At 45.9% G+C, this 25,849-nt stretch overlaps 2 protein-coding genes across 2 annotated transcripts; both read left to right on the forward strand.

Moving 5' to 3' along the window:
• The first annotated feature begins 10,015 nt into the window (after positions 1–10,015).
• LOC134152116 (keratin, type II cytoskeletal 4-like) lies at positions 10,016–16,518 on the forward strand. Its single transcript, XM_062597224.1, has 9 exons — positions 10,016–10,567; positions 11,690–11,904; positions 13,009–13,069; positions 13,412–13,507; positions 14,220–14,384; positions 14,799–14,924; positions 15,364–15,584; positions 15,970–15,998; positions 16,127–16,518. Exons 1-9 carry the CDS (start codon positions 10,016–10,018, stop codon positions 16,516–16,518), a joined length of 1,857 nt encoding a protein of 618 aa, XP_062453208.1.
• Positions 16,519–20,546: 4,028 nt separating this feature from the next.
• On the forward strand, positions 20,547–25,323 carry LOC134152108 (keratin, type II cytoskeletal 5-like). The gene is made up of 10 exons (XM_062597199.1): positions 20,547–21,215; positions 22,011–22,231; positions 22,800–22,860; positions 23,253–23,348; positions 23,465–23,629; positions 23,760–23,885; positions 24,261–24,481; positions 24,585–24,619; positions 24,869–25,129; positions 25,175–25,323. The coding sequence occupies exons 1-10, from the start codon at positions 20,547–20,549 to the stop codon at positions 25,321–25,323; spliced, it is 2,004 nt and encodes a 667-aa protein (XP_062453183.1).
• Positions 25,324–25,849: the final 526 nt, after the last annotated feature.

A 25,849-nucleotide genomic window follows, 5' to 3' on the forward strand; every position in this document is an offset into this window, starting at 1 on the left:
GCCAACAGCCATGGAGTTGGCACAACCAGGAACATCAGAGTGCAACGCTTAGACACATGATTCCTGCACCTGAAAGGCTGCAGAATAAATTCTCTGCCCACTAAGAGTAACATCAATGAAGAGTCCATTCCCACGTGGAAGCTGTCATTAGCATCACACATATATCCCACCAAGTTAGGTTTTCAGAATCCCCAAACCTAAAGACCCATCTCTAGCAAGCTTCTCCAACAGGTGCTCAACATAGTATTATTCTTTGAGTTTATACTGTCTAGCTTATCACAGCTTTAAGGATTTGCTTGTTGCACTGCCTCCTCTCTCTGGCTTTTCCCCAAACAAGCAGGTTCATTAATGGTACTCTCTCTCACAAGACACCTCTTTTTCTTGCAGCACCTCCCAAAGCATTTCAGAAAAGAGAATAATGATTTACCTTCTCCAGAAGGCATTGCAAAGAGCATGCTTTGCTTCTTGTCAAAGAAACCCCAAGCTGCAAATCTGAGCTCCAATTTTAAGCAAGGCAATTTCAATTTTCAAAGCACCTGTATTTACGCAGCAGCCATAGGGTTTTGTGGAATTTGCTTACAGATGAATACATAGTGCTTTTATTTGCTTCTGCATGTCAGGGATGGCTAGTTCAAAGCATGCTGATTTTTAGAAGAGCTCACTCCCATCCCGGAATAACCAAGGGAAGTTTCTTGAAGTTATTTGTGCATAACAGTTCTGGGTTTGACATCTCGTGTTCAGATAACCAGAGTTTCTTTCATTGACCTGTCAAACTTCCAGCTTTTCGCTATGCCTTCAATAAACTGCACTGAACGTAAACATTTTGTCCCTGAATTTTTTCACTTACAATATTTAATGAAATAAATTACAAAATGGGTGAAGTGTTTTCTCACAGACTAAATGTCCATGAAGGGCTGAAGGAGTAACTTTCAGTAACCTTTTGATTCTCTTTAGAAAATTTGAAGCATGGTGGGACTCAGATTCCAGGAAAATCCAGAGGTGTTTATTCTGTTTTATTTATGTCCTATAAATTACCTATATGGTATTTTAGAGCTCAACAAGCTCTTTACATAAGCAACAATTGTTATCAAAATTTGCAAGAAACCTCTTTGTCAGTTATTCTCATTCTGAACATTGGCTTCTTCTCTGGCTAATTTACCGTTTCATAGCTTTACTTACCACTGTGACCTCCGAACAACATATTTGTTTGATCCTTCTGTGTCACAGTAACCAAATGAAGATAGACTGCCAACGCTGACCTTGTCCTCCCTATATGGGCTCAACAGCCTTGTGATTGGGGCTATTGTTCACCAGATTCATGTGTTCTAGACACAGAAACCTTTGCTTAAATGCCACTACTAGGGCAAACAAAAATTGACATTCCTCAAATGACTTGAAGGGTGAAGGATGAATTATAAGATCTATTAGCCATAATGAGGTGAGATTGGCTTTGTCTCAGCTTAGAAGTTTCCTGTGTAAAGCTCAACACCCAAGCTAATCACTGAAGGCCTGTTTCATTGAAAGAAACCAACATTGCCATGGTCAGATTAGTTCTGACTAAACATAGACACCTAATTTAGCATGAGATGCATTAAGCTCTCTACTACTCTACTATTGCTCTTGGCTGCACCAATTAGATTTCTCCTGGCTCTACAGGGAGCCCCGGGCAGGAGCAAATAGACATCACCATACTAGATGTCAGCATGTACTCAGGCAAATACACCCTGCCTGTCACCCAGAGGATTCACAGACACTATTATCACAGCAAATTTCTTCCTGTCTCCAGCACATGAAGAATTACAGGTCACACGGCACCATTAATCTCCCCACTCTCACAGGGCAAAACTCTAATTGCAACCTAAAACCCTGTGAATATTAAAGACTAACACAGGGAGGAAGATAAGCATCTTTGAGAAGGGGATTAAGGTGTCATTTCTATGTTAAGAGTAGAAACCCTCTCATCCAGCTTTGACCATCTGAATGTGAAAAGGGCAGTCCACCACATGAGCACCTCTCCTCTCATTGTCGAACGGAGAAAGCCTCATTCAACAGTTTACCTAACTTGAAAGTGGCTAAAATTAGATGAGCTGGAGCCCAACTGAGTGGCGAATCTTCGATCCGAACTGAAAGCATTCACTACTGTGTATTTGCAAATGCAACTTGAGAAGAAGGATAGTCCAACACCTAGAGTCCCAGCTGAGAAATTAGGGAGCTCCAGTTAATCACCTAAATGTCACAGATTTCCAGTGCAACCTCAAACAAGTCACTTTAGGCCACAGCCAAGCAGCATGTGTGGTACAGCTGTCTAGGAACTAATGTGGCTCAAAGCTTTATTCTTCCCTGGGGCTACGAGGAGATGCAGTGGGGCTATGAGGAGACATGGCCACCTCATCACTAACCACAGCCAGAGGTACTAGGCTTGGTTTTCTTTCAGAGGCTGAGCAGAGGCCACCTTTTGTCAGGTTTTGTTGTTGCTAAAGAAGATAGTTGCTTGGGAAAGAGAAGGTGGAGAAACCCACAGCTTTGGGACCTGGGGTCAGTTCTCATCAGCTGCTGTTGATCGACTTGACTAGTGAGTTTTGTCCTCACTTGCACTCCCTCTGCGGCCTGGCAAAACAGGAATTTGCTTTGCATGATGTTCCCAGCCCAAGGAAATGCAGCATAAGTTTTCCTGGAAACACCACCTTCTCCAATACAATTGAAGTCCCACAGATATTCTTCAGGATTCAGGTAGGTCTGTGTGCTACCCGCATGCTGCACTGGGGATCCTCCATCTACACCCAACGTTAGTTGCATACGGTCAAGTTCTGTAGGTGGATTTATCTTTTTCCTAGATTAAACCAAGGTTGGTATATTCCTCACTGATGAATCACTGCAGGTTGGACTTTAGCTGCAGGATTAGGGCTCACATTATACAATTAGTACTACATTTCCCCAGTAATGATGCAAATAAGGGGGAATCGCTCCTGACTAACGTTTTTTTCAATCTTTAGGTATAAGCCTTGCAACACCTCCATTACTGTGAAAGCGGACAAGAGACGAAAGACAGGCACAGACGGTTCAGAAACCCCAGCACTGGTTTCAGTGCAAAGGTCAAAAGAGCAGAGCAGAAATCAAGGTTTTGGAAGGATAAAGCCTAATAAACATTTTACATTTTAAGATGCTTTTAAGTTTGGGGGTCAAGGTAAGACCCCCAAGTGTAACTGAGAAAACAGGGCACTCATTATCCAAGACGTTGGCATTTGGAGATGCCTGGAGATGACTGGAGCTCCCTGCAATGCTCTTCTTGTGTCAGTGATCATGAGTTTGGGTGGGAAGGAAGTGATAAACCTATGCAGAGCAGCAGGCAATTATGCTAAATCCAGTAGCAGTCTCATGAGCAACTCGTTCTTTTTATCATGTACTCTTGGATTAACTTGAAAGTAGTCACACGAAAGGGGCATGACGCTTCAGGGGCACCACGCATCTGGTGTTTGTCAAGCCTTAATTGAGATGAGGACAGTGAAGCCGCAGTTGTCACACTCACTAATTAAAGGGAAAGTCAAGCCGCCCATCAATCCTTTGACAGATAGCTCATCTGCAGACAGGTATTTGTGAGGCTGAGCGTCCTGGTGGCTGTCTTTGCAAAAATGCCTAGGAGGGAAACAAAATGCGCTCTGCAGGAAGACAAGAATGAGCTGGAAGGACATGTCTCTTGAGCACCACGCTGGCTCTGGCCATTGAGATATCCACGTGCAAGCCATTTCTGCATGGAAAAGAGAGAGACAAGTTCTTAATGCTCCCTGGTATCATGCGCTGCACTCAGCAGGTGGATTACCCCCTAGGATAATCAATGAGAAAAAGTTTGCTTGGGACAGGGTGAGTGCAGATTTAGTTTAGCCATAAAATGAAATCCTGTAGTTTGTAGAGCCCACTCTCTGCAGTTTCTTATGAAAGCAGTAGATTTGCCTAGTAATGAATTTCCTTTCATCCTCCAGCAGAGCATGGTCAGGGAGCCAGTCAGCACAGCTATGTAAAACATGCAGTTTGCAGCTGGAAGGCTTTCTCTTTTTCATTTTTCTGTGCCATTTCTAACTTTCAGTCCCTGTTACTGCATTTTCTTGCAGCGCTAGTTCCCTCGTCTGGGTCAGTGCAGTGGATAGTTATCATACAACAGCTGGAATTCAAGCTCAGTGTGGACACATCTCTGGCCATGGAAGAAAACATTTTCTTGCAAAGAGAGATTAAGACCAAGAAGTTTAGAAACCCACCTGAGAAACACAGTCAAATCTAAGTGAGACTTCACATTTCCAGAGGCCCAGTGATCTCGCCCACTGGAAGGTAAAGCTGCAGAAGAGAGGTGCTTTGGGAGAAGGCATTAGGAGTCCAGAGGCATAATCATTACTGTTGGTTGCCCTTTTGTTCCTGGATGTGTGGTTTGCTAGCAATTCAGAGAGTTCATCTCTGGAAATGGAGGTTGCAACCATGTAGGCTTGCTCTGCTGGGGAAATAAGGGCTGCAGTGCCCAATGTTTCAGCTGGTTGCTCTCCAGAGGAGATGACATTGGGGTCTTACGTAACTTCAGAGCAGGTGATTCTGAGTATTACAACTGAGACAAACACAAGCTTGTTGCAAATTCCTCTAGGGCAAATATTGCATTATATCTTTAGCTAGCAAAGTGACAAGAACAGAACTTATGCAGCAAGCCACCTCTTCTGGAATGACACATCGTGAGGTCTTTTTTGTATGCTGATGCCAAAATGAATCACAAAAGTGACTCTAACTATTCATTAAGATAATAGGTACATCCTCTAGAAGTTGTACCTTTTGTACTCTCCTTAATCTAAGTGTCCATCTGTGGAAAGCTTTATGAATAGCCAGGTGCTCACAAAACCAGCATTGTTATTCTGGTTCAGATTTGTCCTTTCATTGTACTGAGTTTGGTAGCCCTGTGTGGACACCACCTTTGCTCTCCAGCCATGGACCTGTGGCCCTGCAAACCATGACTCGTTGCCTCCAGCTGTTCTTACACCGGTGATTTTATAGCCAAATCTTTTGCTTGATGATACCAAGTTTTCCCATTACCGTTAATGAAGCCCATGCCTCTAGCTTGAACTTGATGACTTGCTTCTAACTGAATTTGGTAAGAAAATCCCATGCTAGAAGTGCTGTTACTCTTTTATGTTATCTCAACTGCTAAATCATTTTCACAAGGCCAGAAATATGGTTTATTTCTACTGAACATCTCTCCCACTGTCCCACTTTTCAGAGTCACAAAATTTAGATCTATGCAGTACATTGCTGATAAAATCTCTGCATTTCTTGCTTTGCTGCCAATGAACTGCATGCAATATTTGCATGTTGCCTTTGTTTTTTTATTTTTTTTAAGAGGCCTGTTTATAGGTTTGCAAAATAAATTCTATTACAGTAACTTCACACACCAAAGAGTTGTGTTCTGTGATCATTATTATATATACTCGTGCTCACACAAGGAGGCATGGATTTATAGACCTATTGATGGGAACTAGTTGAAATTCAGTGGCTGAATTTCCCTCCTCCCACACTCTCCCCATTCACTCAGCTGCTGGAGGGCATTTCCGGAGTCCCTGGCTGGCTCAGTGCATGAAGGAACATGCTCTCTGCTTTGAAAGTTTCTATTGTAGGAGAGAAGAGGGAGAGAGACAACCGTCCCATAAAAGAATATAGCACTTCCAACCTCAAAATCCATGACTGTTTTACACAAGGAAAGCTCACTTTTTCCCCAGGAAGAACACTTTTGGTGCAAAACTCATACCCTTTACTTGGCAGGAGGTTAATCACCCTTTGCAGCGGCAGCTCCCAATTTTACTCCTGGCTGTTGTGCTTTCATCATGCCACTGCCATACAATTCTACCCCATTACTCAGAGCCCTAATAAACCATCAGGCACCACCACTGCTGTACCAATTCCACCCCATTACTCAGAGCCCTAATAAACACCATCAGACACCCAGTGTTAGCATGAAGCTGGGCCAGGTGACACAAAAGGTCTTGCAAATTCCTATGCAAAGGAGGAACTTTACAAAGGAAGAGGGCAAACACCCATGATGTTTAGTACGAAACCTATTTGCCTCTTGCAAAACTAAATGGTAAATAAGAACTGGGAAGGAGAGTTTCTCTGCTTAGTTCACTTGATACAAAATGGAGATTTTCAAAATCCAAATAGCCTGTTTTATGTTGCAGCAGGCACTCCACTGACTGCAGTCAACATTTCCAGCAAAAGACATGCAAGCTTTGCCCAAAGGGTATATGCAGCCCTATCCTACACCCATGTTTTCCATTGCACAAATGAAGAACTTTTTAGAATGTGACAAAGTTCCCCTGATTGAAACACCTGGAATTTTCAGGGCACCAAGATGGGCTGGTGCATCCCAGCGGACACAGGCTCTGTCTAGTAGGTAGCTTTCCATATCCCCTGGGTGAGACATTCCCTTTGGGAGCTATATTCTGGTCAGCTTTGCTTAACATCTCCAGCCTGCCACAACAGCCCATCAGTCACCTACAGTTTATTATTGCTCAGATTCTCTTTCCAGAAGAAAGAGTGCAGGGGGAGGGTAAAGGTCTTGGCAAGGTCTTATCTGGCAGATGGGCTATTGCGAGCACTGACTGTGTATTGGTGATGACCACAGATGCTCAAGGAAAAGCCAGGAAGGACCCCTCAGGAATTATCTTGTCCTTCTTTTTGCCCCAAAGCAGCATGAACACTATTTAATAGCATGGATAGAATCAGTCAGAGGGTGAAAAGTGTAAGAGGCTGTGGAGTGATCCTCACTGGGTCACGGGGAGGAGAGCAAGGCACCCACTGGCAATTGAGGGAGGCTGGACCATCGCCCCTAATCGGGTCCTGTCCCCACAAATCCACTGTTTGCTTTGATCTGGAAGAAGAATCAAGCTGCAGTTAAGAGACCTGGAAAAGGTGCCTTTGGAGGGCTCATAGCAGGAGACTGGAAAACCCCTAGAATCTACCTAGCCACACAAGTGGCTTAACAAGCCCCAATTGATTGAGATGCCTAAGCTGAATTAATTTATCCCAATACATCTGGAGACACAGAATCTCCGAGGTTTTATGTCTCATAGAAGCCACTACAGTTCAAGGCATATTTTGGGTCAAGGACCTTAGGGGTTTCCCCAGTCAGTCTGGATGTAAGCTGTGCTTTAAAGCTTTGCTGAATCCAGTCACCCTGAAAGCTGTGGTTTCATCTCTTCCATGTAAAGAGGAAGGTTATTTATTTTCTACAGCACTTCAAACATTATTGGACCTGCAATCAGCAAAGATAAAGCACGGAGATAAGGGGAAAAAGGTCTCTAACGAGAGAACATTTGCTTCTGGTTTGAACCAGCACTCTACATATGTGGGGCAGACAAAATAAAAGCCATGGCAAGCCTATTCTTAAGAAGACCAAATCACATCAGAACATTGCCTCCTTGGAAGTTTATGTAACCAGAGCTCAGGGTTTCCACCACGTGACTGCGGATGGGCTTTCTGAAAGCTCAGCAGATGAAACCACAAGCATTGCCCTGAACTGTCTCCCTCTGATGTGCAAGGCTGGGTACCTGGAAGCAGCCACTTCTTAGGGCTGGAAGGAGGAGTCGAATGTTGAAGCACAGGGTTGTTGCTCTCAGCTCACAAGAGAACAGCCCAGCAGTGTTTCATGTGTGGGAAGAGCCTGCTGCAGAGCTCTTTGTTGATGGCGGAACATGGACAAGTTGTCCCTGGAGCAGCATTTTCCCTCCTTTCTAACAAGATCGGGGCATTATCCAGGTCTACAGTCCTCAAATGGCATAAGCTGCACTTCAGGGAGCCACCCAGCAGAGAGAGGGAGGAAAGCCAGGACCTTATCACAGCCAGATCCACGTTTCTCAGGGCTAGAAAACCCAGCAAGCTGCTGCTCTCAAGGATGAAGGGTGCCATCTTTCTTGTCATGAAAAGGAGACGGAGTCTGTCCTTGTGCTCCTGCTGAATGGGAGAGTTTGGAGCAGTGACTGGTCCCCATCCAGTGTCTCAGCATCAGTGGTCACCACCCCTAACACCCATCTCTTCCCCACTGCAGCTGCACCAACCTAGGTGGGCAAGGCTCAGGCATGCAGAAAGCCAGCAGGACCACAGCCACTTGTGCCAGTAGTTTGATGGCCTGGGCTTCTGCCTATCTTGCCACCACCACCGATAGTCCACCAATGGGCTGCTCATGGTTATGTCAGCGAAAAGAGGTCCCAAAGCTCAAGCTGTACAAACCTACTAAAGGGTTAAACGATGCTTTAGACCACCCATGAGTGCCGCATTTTGAGGCAGTGTCCAGCCTTGCTTTCAGACTACACATCTGATTGTTCTCTACAACACTTACACCAAAACTTCAGCCCAAAAATGAAATAAATTTCTGAAACAATTCCAATTTTCACTTACTAGTAAGAAGTCCAGATGCTTGGATTACTGTGGGCAGAATGACATAAAGGGCTGCAATGCCCCAAAACCTCTCTGCTTTCTGCAGCTATCTCAATCTCAGAAATAAAATTACATCTTACTGCAAGACTTGCATCCTAATATCCTCTGACCAATGCATCTACAAAAAGAACTACTACATGCTATAATTATATATAATATTTTTACAGTTCCTTTCACCCCTTTATGAGATATATATAAAAAAGGGGAAGATCTCTGTCTGGAGAGACTCCACAAATGTTCTAAATCATAATATTCTCTTTGTACTATTTTTAATTCAAGATAATCTATTTCAAGTTTACAATATGACTGACTAGGAATCCTCCCAGAACCAGTTAATTTTGCCTCAGCAAAAATGCAAAAAGTTTTTAAGACAAGCTACACAATCACTTGTGATTCTGTGATTAGACCCCTTTGTTAAGACAGAAAAAAAATACTTTGTTTCCAAGCAAATTCAAAAAATCTTTCTGAGAATTTTAATTAAGAAGATAAGTACCTTCTCATTAACAGATATTACTAGAATAACTTAGCATCAAATATGCGTGTCACAGGAATAAGAGGAAAAAAGTTCACTCCGGCTAACTTTTCTCAACCTGTTCATAACACTTCATTTCACTTTGTTTCATCTCCCATCTCCAGCTGCTTGCATGAATCCTCCGAGTGTGCCAGTCCCCTCACACCCAGATGCTAAACCCACTTATCCCCTTCCCTCTGCACATAATTCAACAATAAAACACTTTTTGCCATCTGCAATCGAGTGCTTCCCAGAAATGCCGTGCTCTAAGGGGGACGTCAAACCTGCGACTGCATTTCATGTGCACCTCCCCAAATCCGCAAGAGCATCAGCATTTACCCCACCACGCATAGACCAAACTCAATCAATACTGTGATCGCCAACCTGATCTGCTTATGAGCTGGAAAGCTGGCGAACACGACTGCACCCAAGTCATCCACGAGCGCCGCGGCCGTACCCAGAGAGGAGGAATCGAATGCTTGCAAGGACGCTTCAACAACGCCAGCACCGTGCCTTGACAGATACGCGTTTCTTCTCCCCTATCATCACTGGGCATTGCTCAAGAGCCGGCTCCGAGCTGCTTAGAGACCCTGGAACAGGCGGCATCACCATGACATTTTGCAGGAGGTCCTGAAACATAATTAAATGCTGTGGTGAAACCGAACTGTAAACAAGCCATGAATAAAAACCCCTTGAATTATTTTGCTAAACTATAATTACACAATAAGGAAGCAGATTAATTAAGTAAAATATAAGTCCTGAAACTGAAGCTTGCAAGCAAAGCAGTTTATTTTAATTTCCACATTATTTCATATGAGATAGAAGTGTTTGCTGTGGGTTTAAAATGTTGGAAGCCATTCCTTGCTGCCAGGCAGACCAAACCCAGTGGATAAATTAAATTTTTGCATCTCAGGCACCTCCTGACATGTATATAAGGAGAAGGGCTCTCCCTCAGAGAAGCTAAAGGAGATCTCCTTTCACTCTCCGCTCCTCTCTTGCTCTCCTGCTTTGCCATTACCGCTTCACATCCACTTTGACGAAGCCACCATGAGTCGACAGTGCTATACCTCCAGCTCTCTCCTGGGAAGAAGGGGGTTTTCCTCTGCGTCTGCTGTCTGTGGCCTTGGCAGAGGCAACAGCAGCTCGGCCTCCGTCTGCCAGCCGGTGGCAAGAAGATGTGGAATTGGTGGCTTCAGCAGCCGCAGCGTCTGTGACCTGGGACGAGGGCAAAGGATTTCCTTCGGCGGGAGCTGCCGCAGTGGGGTCTATGGAGGCACCGGCGTGGGACGTTGCGGTGTAGCTTATGGCGGAGGCCGCTTTGGTGTGGGCTCTGTCGTGGGGTTTGGTAACTGCGGAAGCTATGGAGGCCTGGGCAGCTACAGAGGCCTTGGGGACGGCGTCGCTATCGGAGGCTACAGCAGTGGCATCAGCACTGGACTCACTGGAGGTAGATCTGAAGGCATCCGAGGCGTCAGCATCCACCCGGAGCTCCTCAAGCCCCTCTGCGTAGGGGTCGACCCAGAGGAATGCCAAGTGCGGACCCATGAGAAAGAGCAGATAAAGAACCTCAACAACCAGTTTGCTTGCTTCATTGACAAGGTGAGCCTCGAAATCCCTCTGCACATGCTATTTTTCTTCTTTATCTGGTCTGTGACAGAGAGGCACCTCTAGAGAGACAAAATCCACAGCTCTTTCTACTGATTCCTGTTCTTGCAATGGTTTCTAGTGAACATAGACTGTGGTTCTGACATAGAGACTGTCTGGATTTTAGACTTCAGCCAAGGCAATAGCACAATTATTTTAACTTTTGATGATCACTAATTCACCAGTCCTTTAAATGGGAGCAGCTTCATTGATAGGATGTATCAATACTTGTAAGATAAAGTACTAAGCCACTCAAGTGTAAATAGACAAAAATAGAAACTCTTACTAGAAATGTACAACTTTAAACCCAATTTTCAGCTACCATATTCTACAAACTCCTAAAGGCTTTAGTATTTTTGAAGTTTATGTGCTTCATTGTACAGCTATAGAAAGATAGATGGCTAGCTAAAAGAAAATGAGCGCTTAACTTCTCTGTCCCCTCACTCCATTGGTGAAACTGTTTAGTGATTCCCTAAACAAATATGTAATTTATCATTGATATTTTAGCTAAAGCTAAGGGGCTGTGTTGCTATTTAGAGGTGCATTATAGAGAATGTCTTTTCAAAACTTTTGCTCTGTCTAATCTTTCTTTTTCATGTTGTTCTACTTTTTGAAAAGATCAAATGCATGTAAGAAGAGTCACTCTACTTCCTCTCATTGAAAAATGACTTATTTATCATATATAAAGGTTCTCAAGTATTAGAGGGCTCTTTAATCTAGAAATGAAAAACGTAGTAAGTATCCGTGGTTAGTGTTTAAATCAGATGCATTCAAATGAGATCCTGGATGCAGCTTTTAGCACAGCGAAAGGCTAATTACTGTAATCACCCATCGGAGAAGGCGGCGGATCCTTCGCCAGTGAGTTGTCACGGGGGAAGAGAGTGTGATCAGACTCGAGTCCTAGGTGACACCAGGTTTAACTGAGAGAAGATGCTGGTTTCACTCAGACTACTGAGAAACCAGTGCTTTGCATTTCTGATTTTTCCTTTTTCTTCCTTTTTGGAGTGGAGAAACCTGAAGCAGCTTTGACAGGGATGCGATGGGATTCAATGACCCTTGCATCTCTTGCTTTCCCAGGTCCGGCTGCTGGAGCAGCAGAACAAAGTGCTGACCACCAAGTGGGAGCTGCTGCAGCAGTATGTTCTCCCAGCTTCCCGGAGAAACTTGGAGCCAGTTTTCGAGAATTTCATCTGCAACCTGAGGAAGCAGCTGGAGTGTGTGCTGGGGGAGCGAGAAAGGCTGGAAAACGAGGAGCGGTGCTTGAGGGACCTAGTTCAAGAGTACAAGTGCAAGTAAGTAGGACACACAGACAGAAGCTGCAGATTGGGTCATTTGCTGGCTTGGAGTGGTGTTTTGGGGCATTGTATAGGAGTCCCCTGGGGTCCAAGAACAGGCAGACCCCGCCAGTACTGGGCTGGTTTTCTGTACTGGAGTCCAGCTGCTGCCTCACAGATGCTGGTGATGGGCTGGGAGAGCTCTTCAGCTGCAGTATCTCCTTAGGGAGAGGAGTGGGGAAGCACTCTTCCCCTCTCCGTGATTCCTACACTCAGCCGTGGCTTGTCATATCAGATCTCCCACATAATACTTCTGTGGCTCCCTCAAATCTTGTTCCCCCAGTGCTATCCATTCCCACAAAACCCTCAGTCTATTTGTCTCCTCCCAACACATTTATCTTCATTGTCTCCATGTGAGTTCATTCCGTCTTCCCAGAGGGAATGTGGGTTTTAATCTAAGATGCAAATATTCCTGAAAAGCTTCTTGTGTTTTATGGCTAAGCCATAAACCAGGACTCTTGGTGGTTCCTGATATACAGCAGAGGATATGAGAGTAGTCCTGCTCCAAAGATCTCACAGTCAAGCATCTCAGACATGTTTTTCTACTGAACCACCAGCAATGAGGTCAGATTCATCTTGTGAAAGTTCTTCTGAGTCTTAATTACCCGGCCATTGCAGGCTGGCTTTCTTCACTACTGCAACTGGGAGTTTCTAGGGTTGCTCAAGCTCTTGACCTCCCTTGGGGCACTTTGGATGCAATATCTCCATACATACTCAGATCAAAGAGACAAGTGTTTCAGAACAGCAGCAGCAGCAGCAGAAAAACCTTCAACAGAAACCCACAGTTTTGCATTGTAGAGGTTTAGCCTTATTTACTGCCATTTCTCCCCCCCTCTGCATCATTGAGAGACTGTTACTGCTACTGTGGAATATTTAAAAGTGCTGAACAAAGCCCAGTAGGGAGGGAAAAAAAATGGCAACAAAGCAAAATGAAAAAGGAAGAACGCAGTTCATAGGGAGAGGCCCTGGGTTTAGTCCTGCTTGCCATGTTGTGCACTGGCTGCTTCAATGCTGTTTGCTCTCCTGGACTCGGCAGGTTGTCCCTCTCCTTTCCTCCAACAGATATGAGGATGAGATCAACAAGCGCACAGCTGCAGAGAACGAGTTTGTGGTGCTCAAGAAGGTAAGTCATGCCATGGACAAAGCCAACAAGAGACAATTAGAGTGGATGGCATGGACACAAACCCCAGGTGCTGGGCCAGAGAAAGAAATGGAGAGTCACAGTTCAACGTGATGATGCTGCCTGACTGTTCATCTTCCCAAGCAGGTAGCTTCAAAATAGATGGCACCTGAGGAATTTAGAGAACCCCCATCAATCACAGGTTTTAAGAACATGCTATGAAAATATAGATAGTCTTGAAGGTTGGAAGCTGTGAGGTTTCCTCCAAACTTGGCAGAGAGAACAGACTTTGCCACAGTTACTGTTTCTTCACCTCTTTTCACTGAACATATGATGTCTCTCCAGGATGTGGACTGTCTTTACCTGACGAAGGAGGAGCTGGAGGTGAGGGTAGGCCTGCTGCGGCAGCAGCTGGAGTTCCTGAAGTGCATCTATGCTGAGGTAGGTTGCAGCAAACCCTAATGAAAGAAAGTTTTCTAAAATGTTTCTAAAATGTCTAATCCTGTAGTCACATTCAAAAAACTATCTCTTCATATGTACTTACAAACAATATTATTGCACACGCTTTAGGAAGCAGAAAGCATTTTCTTGTGATGAGCTAGCTGCAAAAAAGGGCATTTTTTGCATGAAAATGCCTCCAAAAGTCTCATCAGACTTGTGCCTGGGAACTACTGAAACTTTTCACTTCCACGTTTCGAAACCAAAATATTTTCAGTATTTGACTTTTGTTGCATGAGTCAAAATACTTTGGTGAAGCTGATACTTTTGGCTACAATGTAACACATTCTTATCAAAACACATAGGCAATGCTTTCCCTTTGTTTTCCATCTAGTTTAACCAAATCTGTAGATAATCAGGCCCAAAGCACTCACTCTTGAGGGATTCACAGCCCAGAAAAACAAGGAAGCAGCTGGAATTGCCAAGTAGCCATAGAGCTGCTACGCCAGGATTCTCCACCTTGCATTAGGGAATTGCACACAGCAATCCCATGCTATGCCATAACAACAGGTCCCAGTTGCCATATCTTGCACCTAAATAAATTAATAAACCAGACGCCTAACTGCAGAATACCAGAATCTCATTATGCATTAGCAGGATGATCTTGGCTTGAGCTGGTTGGGGGAAGGGGACTGAAATGTGATGGATCTTGCAGGAGAGAGCTCAGCTGGATTGCCAACTGTGCGACACCTCTGTTGTTGTGCAAATGGACAACAGCCGGGACCTGGACATGGAGGGCATCATCAAGAGTGTTGAGTGCTGCTATGAGGAGATTGCCCAGAAGAGTAAGGCTGAAGTTGAGGCTTTCTATCAAACCAGAGTGAGTATTCATACCACCAGCACAAATGGCAATATAAGCCCCTGGCCCATAAAATCTTTGAGGATTTCTGTCTCCCATGATGCAGCAGAAATGCTGCTCCAAAGTGTGTACTTATTGCAGCTTGCTGAAGTCAGGCCCAAGCCCTGCAAATTGTGTTTGGACTGTTTCCATAATGACAGACACGGCAGACCACAATATTGCTTCAGAGAGGTCTCTTCTGTGCAGAGCCGTGAGGAACAATATCCCCCTCCCAATGGCAAATGTTCTGGGTCTACCTGGAATGGGCCTTGTCCAGGATGAGGTTATGGCTGGGTATTTCCCTGGGAGCACACACATTGCTGTGACTGCAGAGTTACCATCTTTCCTGGAAGGGGCAATATAGCTTTGTAACATCATCTTGTTCCTGACTGTTAGCTGGAGGAACTCCACAGCAGCAGAGGCAAATTCTGCGATGACCTGAGAAACAACCAGAGCGAGATAGCCGAGCTGAACCGGATGATCCAGAAGCTGCAGTGCGAGTCTGATAACGTGAAAAAACAGGTAGGATGAATAGTTTAAAGCTGCATGGACAGCTCCCCACATGAGGCACACAGCTTCCCAAGCAAAGGGCTTTATCCATGCCAGGTCCCACCTTGCTGAACCTTGGCTGCAACAAACTCCCTCCAGCTCCAGAGCTTTTTCTGTAGCTTCTTATTCCAAATACAAGGATGCAGATTTATTTCTCACTCACCAAATAAACAGAGGCCAGCTGGCTTGGCTGTAACAGAAGTACTGTTCACTATATACTTCCTACAGGGGTGCAGCTGACACACTCTCTTTCATCCTAAATATCTGGCCATTTCAAATATAGGTTTCCAGCATAAGTCTAGGCTCTCTGGCAGTTCCTGCTGTGAGACAAGGGAGGTCATGAGCAACCTTGTGGAGGTTCTAAAGAGGTCTCTAAATCAAGGCCAGACACCTTGCTCATTGCTGTTCCCAGATTGCAGCTCTGCAGACGGCCATCTGTGATGCAGAGCAGCGAGGTGACTGTGCCCTCAAAGATGCTCGGCAGAAGCTGATTGACCTGCAGACTGCCCTGCAGCAGGCCAAGGACAAAATGGCATGCTTGCTGAAAGACTACCAGGAGCTGCTGAACGTCAAGCTGGCTCTGGACATTGAGATAGCCACATATAGGACACTACTGGAAGGAGAAGAGAGCAGGTAGGAGCAGCTGTGTCCTTTGCTGAGGTCTGGCAAAACCTTACAGACATGCTGGGGGTGGCTGTGGTGGGGAGAAGCTCTTCATGGTGCATAGGGCAGCATTGCCTCCATTCTCCTCCCACTGTTCCAGGGCAGCTGGTTTGCAGCACGCCAGGCACGTCTCCTGCTTGCGGGATTGGTAAAGAATGGGATATTAAGACAACTATGGAGTTTAGAGACCCAAATCCCAGTGGTTCAGAAGGCAATCTGGACCAACAGCTCAGCAACCTGGGTGTTCAGTAAAGCTGAAGTATCTGCAGGGTTTCTAAGGAAGCACCAGCTTTGTTTGCAGGTGCATTTGGGAGTATTTCCCTAATACCTCTTTGTCACATCTCTTTCCTAACAGGATATGTACTGGCAACCCAGTGAGTGTAGGTAAGTCAATGAAGCATTCCCTTTGTTTCTTTTGAGTCTTAAAAGCTTTTAAGTTTCCTTATAAGCCAAGCTTTCTGCTGAGCCATGAGCCTGCTCAGGGAGTGAGAGAACCTGTTTCTCTCTTGCAGCTGTGGTCAGCGGTGGTGGCACGGTCGGAGAGTGCAGAACCCTATCTGGAATCGGAGGCAAATGCACAGTGAAGACAGGAGGGGCCAGCGCTGGATTAGGAGTGGTTTCCTCCTTTGGTGGTGGCACCGGATTTAGCACGCGGAGCGTAGACTGCCTGCCCAGAGTAGGGGGCGGATTCGGGGCGAGGAGCGCGGTGAGCTGCGTGGGTCGGGAAGTGATCTCTGGGGCAGACACGGTGCAGTGCTCCCCTGGCGTGGCCAACCTGGGAAGCGTCGTGTGTGCTGGCGTGGAGCAATGCAACCCAGGAAGTGTCATCATTCCTGGGGCTGGGGTCTGTGCCACCGGGAACAGATACAATACAGCTGTGCGTGTAGTCAGAACAACCCGGTAGAGGCTGGAGAGCAACAACACATCACAATTTAAAATAATCAGCATTTCTGCAATAAAACAGTATTTCCCTACCTTCTGACAGCTAATGGAATCACACAACCATGCAGTGCCCATGCCCACACAACTAGTACTAGCAGCTCTGCTAAAAGCTATTTGCATGACCCAAACCACCCTTCTTGCCTAGCCCTCTTGGGGAAAATTTACTCCCAAGATCTCAGATCAGTGAGATTTTCACTTCAGAGAGCCCGTGGCTGTGTTCACACATTATCTCAGCTCTTAAATGCTCTCAGTCTTCTATGCTAGATGCCTTCTCACCAGGGATGTTCTTACCACTTTTTCCCTAGTACAGCTATTGCAAAAGGACAAAAACTCTGGTCATTCAAATTTCAGAAAAAAAGCCGCATCTTAATTCTCCAAGATGGAGCTTCAGCTATTATTTAGCTCCCTTAATGACAGCAGAAAAGTCCCATTTCTCCTGTTAATGAGAGGGTTGGTAAGGGTTATGCAAAGTGGTCCAAGTTGCTACATCAAGTCTGGTAGAGGACATTTTAATTACAAACTGATGAGCACCTTATATTTCTGTAGTTAAATGCATGCGTTGTTTTTTCTATGTGTGTGCTAGTTAGACAGACTTGATGCTTTTAATGTATAAGTGAACAGACCTGATTATCCTCTGCTTATTATCCAGAACTCCAAACTTTCAGCTGTACCTTCAATAAACTACATGCATAATTCATGCTTTGTCTTTTGGGTTTTATTTCCCTCTATAGTATTGCAAAAGCGTAGCTATTTTCTCGGATGTAAAACCCCACATGAGTCCGGTTTGTACCTAGCAAGAACCAGAGTTTTGATAAAGTTTTCACAGACTTTGTCTGCTCTCCTTGCTGATGTGCTTTTGCATACTTTTATTCCATCCACAAATGAGTGTGGCCACAAAGAAGTCTGGAAACACAGAGTTAGCTAGGAAAGGTAACTGATCATGGGATTTGCAGTTCACTCGGGATCTCTCCCACTGTTTGGGATCTCTGGAGGCAGAACATCACAGGCAGCTAGGCTCTTGTTTAAAGAAATCATTGGGAACCAGCTCAGGTAGTAATAAAAAATCCCAGACACCTCTTCTGAAACCTTCTAACAAAATTGGGCTCATTTTAAAGCAAAATAAATGTATCTTTCCTTTTAAACACTTCTGTCTGCTTTAAAATACACGAACCTACACTGACATCAGTGTGGGTAGGAATTAGATAGAAGTCTCCTATGAGCATCCCTTACAAGGAGAGGAAAACTCTGCTCCCATCAGCTGAAGTGATCAACAACGGTAGTGGCGAGACCTCGTGTGCCGTGTGGATTAGAAAAGGGGTGCTGAGACGGGGCTAGGTTACGTTCAGGTCCTCGGCGCTTGCACATCCTGTGACGGTGCTCACTGAAATGCTCCCCAGCTCATGGCTGCAAAGGGAGGCTCCCCAGGGAGTCCTGCATCACAGCTGGAGGCACGTCTGGATCCCGGGAAAACCAGCCGCGTCCCACCTAGCAGCCCTGCCAGCTGCTTTCCTCCCAGTGCTCATGTGGGCAAGGCCTGAAAGCCCCGAGTTCGCCTCTTCGGAGAAACCTCTTTCCCTCCGCCGTGTTTGGAAGCAGCCTGGAGTGTGGGTGGGTGTTTTAGCCCATTAATATACACTGAGGATGAGGTGTCATAATTTATTCCCTGACTTCCCACTCCACTTCCTAGATTTCCCTGCTGACTCACCACTTGCCTCCGTGCTTTGTTCCGCCAGCTGGAGAAAAAGTTAAATAACCCTGTTCAGCTCAACTTGTCCACGTGGGCGGGATGGTGATGAATCCATTGCCTGTTCCCCTCGGCTGAGCATCCGCCTTTGCTGCTCTCCCATCACAGAGGCTGCGTAGAGCGTGGTGGGTTTGGGCTCCCCATGTCTACAGGGCTTTTCTGATGGGAAGTAAAATAGTCTATTGTATGCGATCACCAGGTACCAGATGGCTAATTCTTCTAAAAGCAGCATGTCTTAGCACCACTGTCCAGGCCAGGAGGTGGTGAAATCCCTCATGGATCAGCCCTTGTGGAGAAAGCAAAATTTGGGCTTCCCATACACCCGGAGAGGATGTCTTTCACCATGGTTGTCTTCAGCTTTTCTGTCTCAACCCGTATAATTTTGACCATCTCATTTGTATGTAAGTAACAAGCAGAAACAGCCAGACAAAAGGCTCTTGGTGCCACAATAGCTCATTATTTATGTTGGTCATCACCTAGCTGCAAAACCATAACTGCACACCAATAACCAGTCAGCTCCCCGGGGTACCAAAGCAGCCAAGCAGCTCTCTCGTGCCTGGCTCTTTCTGGGAAAATACCTTTAATCTTCCCTGCCCTTCTCAACCTCCAAGTATTGCAAAACCCATGCGTTTTTTGCTGCCTGCCTGAAGACGATCATGTAGATGAGGCTGTTTTGGAAAGAAAGGCCAGGAGCAAGCTCCAGACTGAGGACTTTTTTGGGGTAGTTGGGGCCCAGATAGGCTCAGAGGGTCAAATCCTGTTGGGCATCACTCTGAATGTGCATTTAGGTGGTTCCTCAGAGTCTAGCAGAGCTGATCCGAATAGCCAGAGGTGCGTGAAAGAGCCACATCTGCCTCTGGATCTGAGCCTATAAACCCCAGTCTGCCCTAGCTGACCCCTGCATGCAATAAACCAGCCAGGAACGGAAATTGTGCATTTTCTCCCCAGCCTTTACATCGCTTGCATACCTTGTGGGCAGTAGATTGAAGGAAGAAGAGTGTGGGAGCCTACAATGACAATTCCCTCTCTCTTGTTGGTAACCACACCCTTAATCCCATTATATTCACTCAGCTCTAATATCTGATCCAAACCCGTCAGTCAGCTTTGGGACAATCTGCCTTTTCTTGGGGTCATGAAAGCATGAAGACAATCTCATTTTCCCATCATGCCTGGGGTTTGCATTTTATGCAAATAATCAAGGCAATATAAGTTCATGAATTTCAGCCTGGCTAGATTTAGCCCAACATTTTCCAAAGAGAAACAAGCCAATTTGTGTCAGCTGGGAATCTGGCACAGCAATGGGAAATTTAATTTGAGTGGCCCAACTCTCCTGGTTTGAGTTTGACTGGCAGCATTTCTGCAGGGTTAATCATGTATTTGGGCTTCTATATTAAGTAAAACATGAAGCACTTGCTTAATTTTTCTTCCAGAGATGCCAGCAGGACTTTAGCTCATACTTAATGTTTTTTTCAGCATTCAGGCATATGAATGTATTTCAAAGAGCATGTAGAGTCCTGTCCTGCAAATATGTAGGCGTATATTAAGCTCCAGTCATGTGCACAATGCAGGCAATGCCACCAGGATACCTAAATGCTGATAGTGAACTGAGGTCTTAAATATGAAGGATAAAATACTGTAAACATCACAATTCCACAAAGTCTGAGAGGCCAGGAATGCCACCATATTGCAATGCAAACAGTCAGCAGGCAGACTGCTCTTTGTCTTCAGGTCAAGAAACCCCATGGAATATTTTTGCTCAGACTTAGCAATTTCAGTGCCACTGCCTTCCATTCAAATGAATTTAGAGAAATGTCCTGCTAAACTCTGCAGGATCTGTTGCATCTTTTACATAGTGTAGAGGCTTTGCCAATATCAGGGGATATACTCCTCTTTCTCATCTTTCTTGGGGAGTCTTGCATATCTGCAAGCACACAGAGGCTTTGCACTATGGCTGAGCCCTCACTGCCAGAAATCAGGGAGTTAGATAACTCTTCTAGCTGAGCGAATTCACACCAGCTCCAATAGGTGTTTTTGAGTGCAGTCAATGTTTAACAAGTTCAATGAGACAGCTGGCTGCCTGGCATGTCAAAACCATGAAGGCACTAAATTGATCTCTTGACTTCCATGCAACCAAGCCCAGATCCCTGAAGGGATAAAAAGGCCATGCCATGCTCTCTTCCATCAGAGAACTGCACTCTCCCAGTCTGCTGCTTCTTCACTGTGCCGGGCTGTTATCTCCTGCTGCAATGAACCGTCAAACTTACAGCATGAGAGCCGGAGGTGGAGGCAAAAGTTTCAGCGCTGCTTCAGCTATTATTCCAAGCGGCAGCAGGGCTAGCTTTAGTTCGATGTCTACGGCACGGTCTGGAGGAGGTGGAGGTGGTTTTGGAAGGCTCATTGGAGGAGGTGGTGGTGGTGGTGGTGGTGGTGCTGGTTTTGGCAGCAGGAGCCTCTACAACCTTGGTGGTACCAAGAGAATTTCCTTTGGTGTTGGAAGCAGCTTCCGGGCTGTTTTTGGAGGTGGAGCTGGTGGTGGCTCTGGCCTGGGAAGTAGTGGTTGTGGTGGTGGTCTTGGAATTGGTCTTGGCGGTGGAGGTGGAGGTGGTGGAGGATATGGCTTTGGTGGGAGTGCTGGAGGGCTTGGTTTTGGTGGTGGACATGGAGGTGGTGGAGGCTTTGGCTTTGGAGGAGTAGGTGGACTGGGAGGCTTCAGCGGAGGACTGGGTGGTGGAAGAAGTCCAGCAGGATTTGGTGTCGGTCCACCTGGAGTTGGTACAATCCAAGAAGTGACCATAAACCAGAGTCTCCTGGCACCCTTGAACCTGGAGATTGATCCAAACATCCAGCAGGTGCGAAAAGATGAGAAGGAGCAAATCAAGACCCTCAACAACAAATTTGCATCTTTCATTGACAAGGTAAGATTTCTGCCTAAAATATTACCCAACCGTGATAGAGAGGGAGTGAGATAGTCTCCCATCTATAAAAACACGACTTCATAAATCTTCAGTCTATTGCATATTTCCTGCATGGATGTCTCAATTAAAGCAATTAAAAGAGAACACACTTCTAAATAATTGTGGGACTAGACATGGGAGATTAGTAACAAGAGAATTAGGTTTGGATTTTGTGCCTGAGAAACAAGATATATGAGCTCAAATGGAGTAAGTCAATTCCATGTCCAGACCCACTGCAGAAGAACTAACCCAACTCTCTTTATTTGGTATCATAGCAGAGGTGATACATCCAGTTTTATTGCCTTTGAGCTAAAGATCTTTGCCCATTGACTCACGTTAAGTCCTTTCTTGACTTTTACTTGGATAAAGACCTTAAAAGGAGGATATATGAGCAAAAGGAAGGGCAATTAATTACGTGTCTTTTAACTTTTAAAGAAGGAAGATAAATATCACTTATAAAGAACAGAAAACTGAAGGACATTAAAGAAAGCAAATGATGAAACACCTGAACTCTAGTGATTGCTCGTTAACTTGCTGAATTTCTAAAAAGAACTGCCCACTGATGTCGGATTTGCTTAGCTCCTGGATGGGTTAACACAGACCTAGATAATCTGGAGGATAGATACAGCTGGACTTACTGGTCTTGGCTTGAGAGTTACTTGCTTTGTACCATCCATCAGTTTCAGGTACTGATTCTGTCTGTCAGCATGCTCATAGGTGTCTTTCGCTAAACACCTTCTGCTTCCCAATGCTCAGGTTCGCTTCCTGGAGCAGCAGAACAAGGTGCTTGAGACCAAATGGACCCTCCTGCAGGAGCAAGGTCAAAAAAACAATACAGGCAAAAACAACATGGACCCACTCTTTGAGGCTTACATCAACAACCTGAAACGGCAGCTGGCCAGCCTGCTTAATGAGCGGGGACGCATGGATGGAGAGCTGAAGAACATGCAAGACCTCGTTGAGGATTTCAAGAACAAGTGAGTGCTTGTTCAATGGCACATCCAGGCACCCTAGGGTGAAATAGGATGCAAATGATTCAGCTTAGCACTATGCGGTAGGATTAATCTCACCTAAATTTAGCTTTTCCAAGGTCAAATATCTAGTCTGAGATACTCATCAAATCTTCTAAGGTAGACAGTGGAAGGAGACAAGTATCTCCAGCCCATCACAAGGTGCCTAACTATTCATCCTCTAAGATATAGCTCTCATAAGCCATCTTCCCTTGCAGAACCTCCCTCAGCAAGAGAAAGGTGGTCCATCAACATTTTTCCAATCAACACAGGCAGTTTCAGCCAGAATAAAACAGCTTGTGATCACATTTGCAAAGGAAAACCATTTAAATAGGTTGATGCATCTTCCTTATTCCATCTGTGTTATGTCAAAATCCTTCAAGAAAAGAGATGCTCACAACTTTGAGTAGGGCAACCTCCAAGAGGGTGATTTGCAAATCCTATCCTCAGCTCAGATAATCTTGCAATCCTGTTTGTGCAACATTTCTTGCTTACCAAGATATGATCCAGCACATCTTTCGTTTCATCCCTACAGATATGAAGAGGAAATCAATCGGCGCACAGCAGCAGAGAATGAATTTGTGGTCCTTAAAAAGGTGGGTGGGAAGATGTTATGGTTGCAGAGCTAACAGCACAGCCCGGGAAAGTCTTAAAGTGAGCGGCTTGGAGAAGGATGGAAGTAAATTCTTTTCCCAGTCTTGCCTGAGCAAGATGCAAAGGTTGTCAGTAGTGCTGGGAACCCCAGGTACCAGGTCAAGTTATCTGTACCCCATCCTCATCCCCTTTCAAGGTTACAGGCACTTCTTTTGGCCAAGAGATGCACTCTTGGTGCTCTTTCAGATGGTTGTGCCAAGCATAGCTTCTCCAGTCAGGCAGCACTTTTGCAGCAATGAAAGGGGCAGCCAGTCTCTGAGCCTGGCCAGTTCTTGACTGAGACAAAGAGGAGGTACCGAATGCAGCAGCTGTCACTGTGGTTACTGTTTTCCAGGATGTGGATGCTGCCTACATGACTAAGGTGGAGCTTGAGGCCAAAGTGGATGCCCTGACTGATGAGCTTAACTTCCTCCGAGCCCTCTATGATGCGGTACAGATCTTCTCTCTTGATTTCTGTCCTGCTGTCAGTCCCTACACAGTGCCATCATTCGTGACATTTGAAAAGGTAAGAGCAAGAGGCTGATGACCCTGTGTGCTTCCTCCCAGGAGTTGGCTCAGCTCAGTGCACAGGTGTCCGACACTGCTGTCATTCTGTCAATGGACAACAACAGAGACCTGGACCTCAGCAGTATCATAGCTGAAGTCAAAGCTCAGTACGAAGACATTGCTAACAGGAGTCGGGCAGAGGCTGAGGCTTGGTACCAAACTAAGGTGAGCAGATTCATAGATGCCATGGATGCATTTCTGCAAAAAAGCTACTGCTGTTTCTATGTGAAGCAGTTAATCATCACCCTGCCTACCTGGGCTTCTTAGACTGTTCACTCTTCTTTCTGAACTTCAGTTTGAAGAGCTGCAGGCCACTGCTGGGAAGCATGGAGATGACCTGCGCAACACAAAGGGAGAAATCTCAGAGCTCAATCGACTGATCCAGCGAATCCGATCAGAGATAGAGAACGTGAGGAACCAGGTAGGACAGGCAGAAAGAGACTGAAGAGCCCCATTCTACAGTTCCTTAGTAACATGGCTCTGCTATCTGCCGCTCTCTTGCCATTCAGGGACTTCAGCAGCTCTAGACCATGGCATGCTTCATTGAAGCGTGTTGAATTGCCTCCAGAAAGGGGTACCACTCTATACGCTCAGCCCAGGTATCATACAATTCTTTCCAGCCTGGCATTTCAACGCCAGCAGTGCTGTGTAGGCTGCAGACTTAGCCATAGATTAATAAGCTCTGTCACAATCATTGTTCATTAATAGCTGGGCCAAAATGCTTTTATTCCTTGGGTGATTCTTGCCCATAAAGAAAAGCAGCAATTAGTAGGAGTCCTATTTCATCCCCTTGCAGTGTGCCACCCTGCAGACAGCCATCGGAGACTCCGAGGAGCGCGGCGAGCTAGCCCTCAAGGATGCCAAGGCAAAGATGATTGAGCTGGAAGATGCCCTGCAGAAAGCCAAAGCTGACATGGCCCGGCAGCTCCGCGAGTACCAGGAGCTCATGAACATCAAGCTGGCCCTGGACATCGAGATTGCTACCTACAGGAAGCTGCTGGAAGGAGAGGAGAGCAGGTGGGAAAAAAATCCCTGTAGCAATAAGAACGGGAGACAACTGCTTTCTCCTTGCCTGCCTCCTTGAGTCACACTAACTTTGCCTTTTTCTGCCCTCCAACAGGCTGAGCGGAGAGGGACTGAACCCCATCAGTTACTGTAAGTATCACAGCCCTCATCTTGTCTTGGGTCCACTGGGGACAAAGTCTGCAGGCAATCTTGGGAGAAGGGCGATTTGGGCCAATTGCTCCAAAAATGACATTCAGAGCCTACCACAAGTATCAATGGTTTGTATAGGGGACAGAAGTCAGGTTAAATTTCTATGGGTCCAGGCCCCAATTATGGTGCTTTCTGGAACTGGGTGGCTGCCACAGCAGATATCTGACTCTCTGTTTGTTTTTCTTGCAGCTGTGATCAGCTCCACCTCTGGCATGGCTGGTGGAGGAGGAGGAGGAGGAGGATTTGGTGGACTGAGTCTAAGCGGAGGAGGTGGCGGAAGTGGTTTCAGTCTTGGAGGAGGCGGCGGAAGCGGTTTTGGTCTCGGAGGAGGTGGTGGTGGTGGAGGCTACAGCTTTGGAAGTGGAGGAGGACTTGGTCTCGGAGGTGGTGGTGGTGGCCTTGGAGGTGGATATGGAGGAGGAAGTGGTCTTAGCCTGGGAGGAGGCAGCAGTCTTGGCATCGCAAGTGGTCATGGCTACGGAGGAGGAGGAGGAGGTGGCAGCGGGCTGAGCACTGGAGGAGGGAATTTCAGCTCTGGAAGTGCAAAAGGCACCAACCCAGGTGTGAAAATCGTCTCCAAAACCTCCTCCAGCAAAAAAAGCATAAAAAGCCAAAGCCTGAAGAATTCCGTGCAGCCCGAGTAAAACCGATACGACACCCTCCACAAAACCAGCACTCCTGCATCGCTCCTGCATACCGCCATCCCTCGCCTGCCCCTGTTCCTGCTCCTCACACCGTAGTTGTTAAGCATTTGGGTCCCGATCCAGGAAAAGCAGTGGAGCACACACTAAGCAGATTTCTCAAAGGACCTGAAACACGTTCAGAAGGAAAACACAGGCCTGAGTGATTTTCTGAGTGGGGAATGGGAGGGTATTGGGGTCACTTCTTTTCTTAAATGAGGCTGAACAGCTTGTTTGTAGTTGCAACTAATTGTCTGATATCAACTAATGCAGATCAAATAGCTGTGAAGATGCAATAACTTGGGGGTTTAGCTCAGTTTAACATTTGCAGTTCCGGTCTACTGGAGCCCAGGGATGGGCTGGGAACTTGGCTTGAATCCAACTTGCTTTGTCTTCACTGCTGGGATGATCCACTCATTCCTTCAGGTTAAGCAACCCACCTTTATCATACATACGGGGTTTTTTTCTGCTATGTAGAAATACCTTGAGA

The sequence above is a fragment of the Rhea pennata genome, chromosome 29 (assembly GCF_028389875.1).
Source record: "Rhea pennata isolate bPtePen1 chromosome 29, bPtePen1.pri, whole genome shotgun sequence".
NCBI classification, from domain to species: domain Eukaryota; kingdom Metazoa; phylum Chordata; class Aves; order Rheiformes; family Rheidae; genus Rhea; species Rhea pennata.

What these genes read in the sequence shown, in the direction of transcription:
- LOC134152116 (XM_062597224.1), top strand. Translation starts at nt 10,016, where the DNA reads ATGAGTCGACAGTGCTATACCTCCAGCTCTCTCCTGGGAAGAAGGGGG. An exon ending in GTTCAAGAGTACAAGTGCAA is followed by an intron (nt 11,905 to 13,008) that starts GTAAGTAGGACA and finishes TTCCTCCAACAG; the next exon opens with ATATGAGGATGAGATCAACA. An exon ending in TGAAGTGCATCTATGCTGAG is followed by an intron (nt 13,508 to 14,219) that starts GTAGGTTGCAGC and finishes TGGATCTTGCAG; the next exon opens with GAGAGAGCTCAGCTGGATTG.
- LOC134152108 (XM_062597199.1), top strand. Translation starts at nt 20,547, where the DNA reads ATGAACCGTCAAACTTACAGCATGAGAGCCGGAGGTGGAGGCAAAAGT. An exon ending in CTGGAAGGAGAGGAGAGCAG is followed by an intron (nt 24,482 to 24,584) that starts GTGGGAAAAAAA and finishes GCCCTCCAACAG; the next exon opens with GCTGAGCGGAGAGGGACTGA. An exon ending in TAGCCTGGGAGGAGGCAGCA is followed by an intron (nt 25,130 to 25,174) that starts GTCTTGGCATCG and finishes GAGGAGGAGGAG; the next exon opens with GTGGCAGCGGGCTGAGCACT.